The sequence below is a fragment of the Sitophilus oryzae genome, unplaced genomic scaffold, assembly GCF_002938485.1.
Source record: "Sitophilus oryzae breed Bouriz unplaced genomic scaffold, Soryzae_2.0 scaffold_381_pilon_pilon, whole genome shotgun sequence".
Taxonomy (NCBI): domain Eukaryota; kingdom Metazoa; phylum Arthropoda; class Insecta; order Coleoptera; family Curculionidae; genus Sitophilus; species Sitophilus oryzae.
In genome coordinates, this window is record NW_022146953.1 from 1,117,546 (window position 1) to 1,129,957 (window position 12,412).

Consider the following 12,412-nt stretch of genomic DNA (forward strand, 5'->3'; position numbering starts at 1 on the left):
CGTATATACTCGCCACACGTTTTTAAAGCACCCTGTATACTTTATAATAATTTTAAAATGTGTATCTCGAGGGGTGTCTCACTCAGATAAAAAATGTACACGTACTGCCAAAATATCCTTTCACTGCTAAGCGACTGCCAATGACTATGAAGAAGACTGCCTATGACTGCCATGTAATTATTATAGGGGACTGCCATAAGACTGCCAGCGACCGTCATAAGACTGCCAGCGACTGCCAAGAAAATGTACATGTAATTCCAATAGTGAGACACCCCTCGGTGTATCTTAACCTCCCCGATATGAATACGTAGTCAATAGTCAACAAACACAAGCAAATGCGAGAATAAAATATGTAAAAAGGTTTCCAGGAAGCCAGAAATGATGAACTCTAATGAAATTTTGGCGGGAAAACGCGTTGGTAAACGTGGCAACGCCGCTCACGTCGACAAAATCTAAATTAGACGCACGAAAAGGACTGCGAGCGATGCCTAGCCGCACCAGAATTCACTGGGAATAGTTCCGAGATCTCCTGCGACCGGTATACCCGCGTTTCGTGTTTCTCTTTCGCTCAAATCATTCATTTCGATGTAGCCGCGCGCGAAAAACACTCGCATTCGAACCTAACCTCACTGTTTCCATGGCCAACGTGACCGTGGGTGGCGGGAACGTGCCCTCATCGGCTGACGCCTGTCAAAACATCGTCCACACGCTCATGTGTCACCGGCAAGGTGGCGAAAGCGAAGGTTTCTCGCGTAGAGCCATCGAATCCCTAGTGAAGAAGTTGAAGGAAAAACGGGATGAACTGGATTCGTTGATAGTGGCCATAACCACTGGAGGAGCCCAGCCCAGCAAGTGTGTGACGATTCAGAGGACTCTGGATGGACGTTTGCAGGTACAAGGAGGTTTTTTGGTGTTTAAAGTGGAGCGCGGACGTCCGGATGTGTCGTACGACAAGTTGTGTTGGTTTGAATCGGTCCAGGAAGTAAAATACTGTGTCTTTCTTGGAGTAAAGCATTCGGGGACGTTTATCTTCATGACATTACGTGTATTTTTCTTTTGTTCTGGTGTGTGTCGATTCAGAGGATACTTTATCGACGTTTGTAGGGTCTGGTTGGCAGCAATGCATTTAAAAATCGCGTCCTCGATTACGTAACTAAGAGTTTAATTGATATGAAATATACATCCGTTCAAACGGTTAAAATAGCCAACAAAACAAAGCCAGACCTAACAAGGGTTCTACATGCAATTAAAATTAAAGCATAAGTTTAAAGTCAATGTATATAGTCTTAGACCAAAATTCTCAAACGTTCTAAGTAGTTAACAATGATGTGAACGCAATAACAATATTTTTTCTTCAAATTTTTCTTTTCCTCCTTGTTTTAAGTGCTTAGTTCATCCTCTGAGGCTGATGACATTTTCGATATTAATAAAATTACTGGTGAGATGAAGCAGTGACACCAACGTCGCTCCAGTGCGCATTACTTCACTTCCATACCACTTCACCGCTATTCCAGTGCCACGCCAATTAATAACTATTCCTATGCCTCACGCCATTCCTCAATAATACCGTGTTGATTATAATTATCCTTATAGACCCTGACCAACATCAGAATTTACATCTTTAATTCTTTTTCTTGCTCTGTAGTAAATCTAAAGAAAAACTTTTTGTTCCCAGTAGATAGTTACTGATAATATAATATAATATAATATAATCCTCACCTTTCAAAATGGTTTCCCCCCTCAATAATACAGTGTTGATAATAATTATCCTTGTAGACCCTTAGAACCTTTACTTCAGTTGCTTCCTGGCCTTAGAGTTCTCTGAGTGAGTTTAGATTGTTCTGGCAGAATATGCTTAAAAGACCGAAGGAAATATATATTATATTTCAGAAATTTGCCTAAGGTTTAGCCCGATCCTGTCGTGTTAAGCCACACCCAAAATTCCAAACACACGTGCTTTGATTAAGGCTTGATTAAGGTTTGCAGAGCTTCAGCATTTGCCATAAAATAGCGAGCAATTTTGTTACAAAACCATATAATTTATATATCACTGTAATCACGAAACTTCAATCTATTTCCGTGTTGAAGAAGTTGTCTAAAAATGTGCTGCAATACGGATATAGTATAATCCTTTATCTTTAATTTCCTTCTTCATTTCTGTAAAAATACCAGTTTTACATAAAACGTTAAATGCCGAACGGTTATTTTGCTACTTTTACGGTAGTGAAAGGGACTGTCTCCCCATCCTTTGAACACTTTCTTCTTTTTCTAGTGGCTGGAACAAGACCGTTTCTAGACCTTAATAGACATCAGGCATCGGTTCTGACTTTACATGCGTCTCTTTCACTCATTTTTTGTTGGTGTAAACTTGAATCATCTCCTAACAGGTGGCTGCTAGAAAGGGATTCCCCCACGTGATCTACGCGCGCATTTGGAGATGGCCGGACCTTCACAAAAACGAACTGAAGCATCTCAAGCTGTGCACTTACGCTTTCGACTTGAAATGCGACCTGGTCTGTGTCAACCCTTACCACTACGAAAGGGTGGTCTCGCCAGGATTGGACCTTTCGTCTCTAACCTTACATTCAGGCCCAGCAAGGACAAATGGAATCATGGAAGTGGAAGGAGATATAGGTAAGATTGAATGGGACCAACAAGCAGACAACTATCATGTGTCTGAGGAGGCCTATAATAATAAGTAGTGTAATTTTTATTTTAATATAATGATAAAAAATGTCTATATACCTATGTGGCGGATTCATATCTCCAAAAAACAGGTATTGGTCAAACGATTCAACACCATCACTCCCATCCATCTCCGCATCCTCCGCATCAGCTCATCAACCAACCGCCTCCCCAGCAGAGCATGTTCGGGATTCACATGCCTACCATGCAAATACCAAAGGAAGAACCTCATCTACCTCAGGAGCAAGCAAATGACATCACAAATTGGGGAGGGGTCGCCTTACATCACATGCCCACAACTCAGCCTGTGAATATTCCACCTCAAATGACTCAGGTGAGATATACAGCTACCCTGAACTGTCTCTTGAAGTCTATATTCTCTTCTTCTTTACAGCCTATCAACATTACGGCTTCCGAGCAACAAAATCTGCATTACTACAACGGAAAACAGGATCAACCGTCTCAAAACTTACTGGAAATATCTCGCACACCTCCAAATCAACTTCAACCTCTGCAGAATTCTCAAGTCCAGAACCTGAACAACTCTGGACCCATTAAAAATAATGTTTTTCCAGTCAATAATTGGGAGCAGAGACAAAACATGTCAATTCAAAATGAAAATACCAATACTGGACTTTTGTCTAATCAACCTGCTCCGGAGTATTGGTGCTCAATAGCTTATTTTGAGCTGGATACTCAGGTCGGGGAGACTTTCAAAGTACTCTCGAAGATTCCTACCGTTTCAATTGATGGATATGTCGATCCTAGTAAAGGAAACAGATTTTGTTTGGGTAAATTTACCGAAAACAAAACTTTTTAAAAATTCTAACATATATTTTACGTTTCTAGGAGCACTCAGTAATGTTCACAGGACGGAACAAAGTGAGAAATCAAGGCTTCACATTGGACGGGGTGTGGAATTGACACTTAAAGGTGAAGGCGACGTTTGGTTGAGGTGTTTAAGTGATCATTCAGTGTTTGTGCAAAGTTATTACCTAGATAGGGAGAACGGTAGGCAACCAGGCGAGGCTGTTCACAAGATATTCCCTGGAGCAAACATCAAAGTAAGTTTTTATTCTTATTACAAAAAAAATCTTTTATGGATAATATAAAACTGCAAAGTATATTCTCTCAAGCCTTCAAAATAATCATTAAAACAAACTCCAGTCTCTCAGCTAGGGTTCAAAAACACCCTTTAAACTGGGATCTAAGTTTTAATTCAAGATATATAATCTTACTAAAAGGGATTTCGTTCATATATGTCCTAAAATTGCGTTATATATTCGTTCAAACTTTTAAAATTAAAAAAAGCTCAGCGAGACCCATCAAGTGTCCAAAAATTGAACTAAAACTGCAATATAAATTTAAATTGAATGTACATAGGTTTGTTAGGCGAAATTTCATTCATATACATCATAAAATGGCGATATACATTCGTTCAAATATTCAAAATATTCATCATAACATACTGATGCCCAACAATGGTCCAGAAATTTAATTAAAACTGATGATAAAGTTTAAATTCAATGTATATAATCTTACTATAAGAAATTTTATTAATATACTTCATAAAATAACGATATACATTTGTTCAAACATTCAAAATATTCAACAAAATAAACCAAGACACAACAAATGTTCTAAAATACAATCTAAACTAAAAAATAAGTTTAAATTCAATGTATATAATGATCATTAAATAAAATTTCATCCATATACATCATAAAATGTTGATATACATTCGTTCAAACATACAAAATTGTAAATAAAACAAACTGGTACACCACAAGGGGTTCAAAAATTTAATTAAATTTGCAATATAAGTTTAAATTCAATGTATATGTTCTTATAAAACAAAATTCTATTTATATATATCAAAAATTGATTAAATATATTAGCTGAAACGTTGAAAATAAGCAACAAAACAGACTAAGACACAACTGGTGTGATAAAGTACCGTTCAAACTATGATATAAGTTTAAAATTCAATGTATATAATCAATAAATAGATTTACAATCATATACATCATAAAATGGTGGTATCAATTCCCTGAAAACGATCAAAATAATCAACAAACCAACGGATATAGAGCTGTATGGTTCAAAAATACCGTTAAAACTGGCTGCAATCAGCCTATCACACACTTAAGTAATTCTCTGCATGTAATATAATATTCTCATCGATTTTAAAACGGGCAAAATTCAACGGCCTCGACGTATATACCCCCTCCCTCCCCGTTTCCCCTCCGCGGGTCTCAGAAATATGTTTTTCATTGCCAAGGTTACCGACCGATTGCTGCTGTCCATGTCCCAATAGAAATAGGGAGGTTCAGCAGTCCTTTCGTTGCGCTCGAAATCATCGAAGTACAAATATGATCGAGAAAATAAAAACGGCGTCAGAAATGGCTATGAAATAAAGATCGCTGGATTTTATAATTATTATTTCCAAGCCAACAGGACGCTGTTTTTTTTTCGATTATACGGTATAGTAAAGATAAAGAGTAAAGAAAATGTTTAGTTGTTTATGTATAAAGGGGATTTTAACGGTGATAATTACCGAGGGCAAAGTTTCGTTTAAAAATATCGGAACACCCTGTATACCACATTCGGCAGCATATTCTGCGTTTAAAAATAAATAAAAAAGTTCCTATACTGCCGTCCTAACGAAAAACGCAGTAACTCGAAAAAGTAAGTTTTGGGGAAAATAGGTTTTACTGTTTGTTCACTGTTTGTTGCTTTTTTATAAGACTTTTTGAAAAATTTGAATAGAGTTGGAAAATATAGATTATTTTTGACTTTTTTGAATATTTTTTGTGCATATATAGTCATTTTGAGAAATTTGATTTTGATGTTAATATGACTCCTACTTGTAGAGGGCGCCATCTACATATTTTTAACTGGTATGAAGAGTAATACTTTTTCGTTCGTACCTGTATAAAACTACTGAGTAGAAAAATATACATTTACGACGGTTTTTACGTTTTTTAAAAAAGGTCTCTTGATAAAAATTGGTACGAGTAATGGTTCTCGAAATATTTGGAATCGAAATTATCAATACCTGTCATCATTGACATAAATTAAACATGTTGCTTCATAAATTACTAGGAAAAATTCGAAATAAAAATAAAACTTCTACACCCTGTATCTCCGAAACTCAACATTTTAGGACATACATTTATACGAACTTTTTTACTTATTTTTATCTGTAGAATACGTTGTCGAAGTTTCCATCATACAGCTCGGACCAACCTGTATATACCAATTTACTTTAGAGAAATTATTTACTGAATAATAATACCCTTCCTCTTCCCTACAAAACCACAAATTTCTTAGCTCTACGTTATTATTCCTTCCAACGCTGCTAAACCGGTCTAATACATCGACGATGCCATTTTTAGGTGTTCGACCTACACCAATGCCACCAGCAAATGACGGCACAAGCGGCAACAGCGCAGGCGGCCGCGGCAGCTCAGGCAGCCGCCGTTGCTGGCCATATCCCCGGACCCCACTCGGTGGGGGGTATCGCGCCGGCTATGAGCCTCTCAGCAGCGGCGGGGATAGGAGTAAGTATTATTAAAATTAAATGTTAAAAAAGTTCGAAATTTTTTTTTCCAAACGTCACTTTTAACTGCAGAATATAACATACGGTAGTCACAAAACAATTTCCGATGCACGTGATCAACTTTGAATGACAAGCGATGGCGACAGCGCTGCCAGATTGTGATGAATTTTTAAAATGATTCTTAATTTAAAATTGATAAATGATATATCGTTTTTTATGTGTCGCTGTTTACCAAAATCATTGCTAAACGTCTCGAACGTAAACTAGATTTCTATCAGCCAAGAGAACAGGCAGGCTTTAGGAAAGGTTATGGAACAAACGATCATCTTCAAGTAATTAAACAAGCCCCTAGCATTGGTGTTCGTTGATTTCCAGAAAGCATTTGACACAGTAGAATTAACATCAATAATAGCAGCATTGGAGCAGGGAAGAGTAGATAATAGGTATACAAGGCTTATAGAATTCATATATAGTAATGCCACCACAACTGTAAAACTTCACTAAACAACAGATAAAATTGAGGTAGGCAGAGGAGTTCGACAAGGGGATACCATTTCGCCTAAACTTTTTACAGCTGTCCTTGAATACGCAATGAAATCACTCTCTTGTGAGAATAGGGCCATAAATATCGATGGTGAAAGATTGACACATCTCAGATTCGCAGATGACATCGTCCTTGTCTCAGATATCATCGGAGATTCAAAGCAGATGCTCGAAGAATTAGAGCAGGCCTCATTAAAAGTCGGTCTCCGGATAAATACGAGTAAAACGCAAATAATGACAAACTTAGTGCTGACACAGAACATCAGAATAGGTGACGCCGACATAAAAGAAACACATATATACAAATATCTCGGGCACGAAATACAAAAATCGGAAAGAACAACCAAACACACGAGATACAGCGCAGAATAGGTTTGGGTTGGGCTGCTTTTGGCAAACTGCGGGAGACCTTTAAAAGTGATTATACCCATATGCTTGAAGAGGAAAGTTTATGAACAATGCGTCTTGCCGGTAATTACATATGGAGCGGAAACTCTAACATTAACGAAAAAGTCAGCAGAAAATTTAAGAGTAGCCCAGAGAGCCATGGAGAGAGCCATGCTTGGAATAACTAAAAGAGACAAAATTCCTAATAACACTATCAGACAAAAACCAAAATTAAAGACATAGTGAAACACGTAACTCGAGTGAAATGGAGATGGGCAGGTCATGTCGTGGCCAGAACATCTAAAGACAGGTGGACTAGAAGATTGTTAGAATGACGACCTCGAGCAGATAAACGTAGCAGAGGCAAACCACCGACACGCTGGACCGATGATGTAAAGGGGATTGCTGGAAATTGGATGATGACGGCCCAAAATCGAGAGACATGGAGAAATATGGAGGAGGCCTACGTTCAGCAGTGGACAACGGTGGCTACATGATGATGATGATGATATCGTTTTTTATAGATTTTTACGTTTTATTTTTAATTTAACAACTAATATTTTAGTAATTAATTGATTTATTTGTTTTATAGCTTATTTTACCTTTTATATTGGCCAAAACGTGATTATGAATGAGTTATGAGCATTGATTATGAGCATTATGAGGATTATTCTAAGAGTTATTATGGGTTATTTATTTATTTATTGACGTACAATGCCATAAGTGGTAATAACAAGTAAGAGGATGCTATTAATACACATACTAATAATCACAGAATTTAATAAAAACTAACATAGAAATAACTTTGAAATTGTTGTAATGCGCTTATCAATCAAACTTACTTCTCTGACTGCAGTCAAGAACCTTTATTGTCACGTTCTACTTCAAAATAGTTCATCAGGGATGCTACAAGCACTTTGCTTCGACTGTTTAAAAGCTTCGGCATATTTTCAACAAACAATTTGAAGAAATGCATACAAAAACTCGAAAATTTAGTTCTTGAAAGAACTGTTTGTGCTTAAAAGTACGATTTTTAAAAAAATACTATGAAAATAGGCAAAAAAAACGAGAATTACTGACAAAGATTCAGCAATAACACAATATTATACTATATGATGACTGATATTAGGATAATTGTCAAATAATAAATGACAACGTTGCTGAACACGGCGCAATTTGACCAACATAGCGATAATAAAATTCGGTTTAAACTAATTTTTGCAGCTTTAATCTAAATAAAATATCTGTTACAATCATTTGCTCTATAAAGTAAAATGAAGAGCAGCTCGGTATCTTAAATTTTAGACAATAAATTTAAACATTTTTGCCAAATTTTCATTTAGTCAGGTTTATAGACGTGCATCGGAAAATATTTTGCGATTAATTTTCTAATTTTTTCTATGTTTTGTGTATTTTAATTTAATTTTAATTTGGTCCTTTTTTCTGACAGGTTGACGATTTGAGACGTCTGTGTATATTGCGTTTGAGCTTCGTCAAGGGTTGGGGTAGGGATTATCCAAGAAAAAAGATTAAAGAGACCCCATGTTGGATCGAAGTGCATTTGCACAGAGCGCTTCAACTATTGGACGAGGTGTTGCACAAAATGCCCGTAGAAGGTAGTTGTGGACCAAAATAGACCGAGGATGATTGTTTATGTTTAATGTTATTAACCGAGGAATATTTATTTCCTTCTGTGGTACAACATGAACCTTGATTTTGTTTATTCGATGTTCTACTCGGGTGAATTTTATAAATAATACTTTATATAACGGATGCCTTTTAAATAAGTACAATTATTTTACAATTTTTTTGTGACTTTTTTAAAAAAAAATTCAAAAACTTTTTAGTACCGCAGATTCTACCCCCTTGCAATGTTGCCACATCTTACGGTGCCCACATTCTCTATATGTGTACATGTTTTTAAGTTCAGGGTAATTTTAATTTTCTAGACAAAAAATATGAAAATTAATTTCAAACCCTATTAATGTGCATTATTCATAATTCTAGAAAAACGCACAGTACTTGATTTTTAGTATTTACAACAACAATTTTACAACTAAAATAACAAATCTTAACGATTATTGAAGCTTCTGATACGTTCACCATATTTCTAAGTATTTTCAATCAAGTGCATACTTTCTTGTACATGTGGCAACACAGGTTGTTAAATAAATTAGAGTCGCCTGATTACCGATCGTTACCGGCGGTTCTCAAAATGTGTGTGTAATCATTATTTATTTAAATTTTCCTAAGTTAAAATAAATTATAAACAGCCTAACTAACTTTCTAAAATTCTAAATAGATAATTTGTTTCTTTAGTCCAGATCCTGCACTTATTTAACAGACATCCTGTATAGTGTGGTCCATTTTGGTATACTTCTCAATTCTAAATGATTTATATTTATATCCACCTTCTTTGAATTGAAAGACACAAAAATTTTTTTCTTAAAAATTATAGTTTTTCATTTATGTTCCTTACTAGGGTTTTACCAGAAAATAAACTGGACTGCTTTAAATATACAGGGCGAGTCTTAAATAAATGCTAATATTTTTAAGGGTGGTATATTTCGATTCCAGGAACACGCCTGTGTGTTTTTTTCGCAAAAACATCTTGAAGTTATGCTTTTTCTTTTTAATTTTCCTCTATATTATTATCTATATCTTGATCTCTGATATTACTATGGTTAAAGCCAGGGTTCGGAAAACTACATGTTACTTTTAAAAACTACATAAACTACATTACATGTAGTTAATGTAGTTTATGGAGAGGGTGTAGTTTATGTAACCTATGTATGTAACTTTCAAATATCAAAGGTTTGAGGTGAAGTTATAATAAATTGAAACTCTAGAAAACGCAATGTATTTAAGAAAACAGAAGAAATATGGCTTTAAATATAATATTCCCATATCATATTATTTAGACCCCTCATAGAAAGCAAAATTATTCATAATATCAATACATAGTTTATTAACGTAGTTTTCATGTAGTTAATGAACGGGAAAAGACGTAGTTTTGAAGAGAAACTACACGTAGTTAATCAGGTATATTACGTCTTAATTAACTACTTCCGAACCCTGGTTAAAGCACTAAAAGGGATGCAAATACAGAAAATTACGGTGGCTCTCAAAATTTTTTAAAAAATAAATCAACTTTTTTTTGGAAATTTTCCAATTTCTGAATATCTCGGTTATTTTGGACTTATTTAAAAAACGGTAAAGAGAAAATATGTTTCTTTTATCGGGATCTACCAGCCCTGAAAATATTTGCACTTATTTATGACTCACCCTGTATAAAAAAATGTATAAACATTATATAGGGACTATCAAAAGTTCTGTATACAGTCCTATTAAATTAATTTGGAAGTATTATTTATAAATATTCAAAATCAGTGTTCATATTTTTTTATCTCAAAAAAAAAACAAAAATCTTCCGCTACTCAGGGATGCGCAACAAAAAGTCAATTTTAAATTTTCACACACATACACATACTAACAGAAATAACAGGAACGTATATATAGTTATTTTTAGCGTTTTGTTGTATATATAAAACATTTTATTATATAGGAGATTTAGATCGAGACAGACAGTTTTTTTGTATCAATTTTGAGGTGAACAACCTTGTTATATGTTTGTAATCAATCATTTTGGAAAAATTCACGGAAAAAAACTGTGAGTTGTGCTATTATTACTATAAATTTAATTAAATATTATATATCTTTGTTAAATTTTGATTACCTCTATGTTTAAAAGAAGTTATAATTTTTAGTGATCTTTTTTTTATAATTTAGTTAACCCATGATCAATTAAAACACTAATTTGAGTTGGTCATTACCTACTATATCATGATTAGAATGGTTTAATGTTTTTTTAAAGTTTACATTTTTGAAATTCTCTACATCACATTGTTGACATTATGAAATATTAAATTTTTAATAAAAGAAATGATATATACGTTACATTTTTTGTTTAATTGTATTTTATATCTATAAAAATGTTTTATTACTTTGTTCTAAATTCGTTTAATTTTTTTTAAACTTATTATTAGGGATGTTATTCCTGATTTCTGAAATATAGACAATCTGAACCCAGGAATATTGTTGCTATCGTTTACATTATATTATCTGTCATATTAAACAAGAATAATAACATATCCATGACATATTATAATAATTAAGATTTTGTTCTGTTGTGTTTTAATATAATTTTTAGTCTGTATGTTTTTCGATAATATTAAAGCAAGAAATAAAATGAAATAAGGAATATTTGTACATTACATACGCTAGACCAAAGTTTTGGTAATAATGTGAGTTAATTTTAAGATATTTGCTGAGAGATAAAAGTAAGATATATTATATTATATCAAATTTGCCTGTGGTATTAGAATTAAAGAGTATAAAATAATGTTGTATTAAGTGTATTTTAGGACCAAGTAGTGTTGTATTTTGATTATTTTATTACCAAGCTCTTCATTTCAGTGATTTTTAATATAAATTAGATTATTTTCTGGATTTTTTTGATTTTTTTGGGGATTTCTATTTAGCTTGTGACTAAATACTCTTTAAAACTTCCACAAAATCTAATTTAATCTATATTTTTTTATACACTGCTGTATTTCTTTCTGAATCATCATTACTTAATAATACTATAAGATCGAAAAAAAACGACGTCATAGTAGCCTTTGAAATGACTATAAACATTACTATTTAAATGTATAAACTTAATAAGTTCCGGAAAAGAACTTTTTAACTTTTTTTTAAATTGAATTATATTTTTTACAATTTTTTTATGTGAACTTTTGATAAATAACAAATGATATATCATTTCAAATACCACCGAGGTGCTTTTTTTCGATCTTCCAGTTATTATAGTAAGAAAGGTTTATTCATAAAATTACTGGTTGAACCTAAAAAAGCGTTAATATCAAATTATTTGACTTGCTTTGTTAATATGAATGATTTTTTACTAGTTTGTAGTGTTTTATTTTTTAGTTTCCTCTATGACAACTTTATAATGTAGATATTTATTACAACATTTTATGCTATATAATATTTTATAAAAATAAATTTTTTCATTATATATATTCTGGTGAGTGTATTATTTTTACCCCAAATTTTTTTCTTTCGTTTTTTTTTTTCGAATATACAGGGTTGGTATTAGATAAGTGTAATTATTTTCGATGCTGGTAGATCTCGATAAAATAGACATATTTTATCTTTACCGTTTTTTATTTTTCC

The 12,412-nt window shown here is 33.6% G+C and overlaps 2 protein-coding genes across 2 annotated transcripts in view; one reads left to right on the forward strand and one right to left on the reverse strand.

Moving 5' to 3' along the window:
* LOC115885333 (lachesin-like) overlaps positions 1-12,412 on the reverse strand; it is a 45,950-nt gene that overhangs the window by 10,818 nt on the left and 22,720 nt on the right. The gene's annotated exons all lie outside the window — the stretch shown is intronic.
* On the forward strand, positions 465-9,942 carry LOC115885332 (mothers against decapentaplegic homolog 4-like). The gene is made up of 7 exons (XM_030904209.1): positions 465-892; positions 2,388-2,634; positions 2,778-3,019; positions 3,080-3,476; positions 3,535-3,749; positions 6,084-6,248; positions 8,628-9,942. The coding sequence occupies exons 1-7, from the start codon at positions 638-640 to the stop codon at positions 8,811-8,813; spliced, it is 1,707 nt and encodes a 568-aa protein (XP_030760069.1). The 5' UTR covers positions 465-637; the 3' UTR covers positions 8,814-9,942.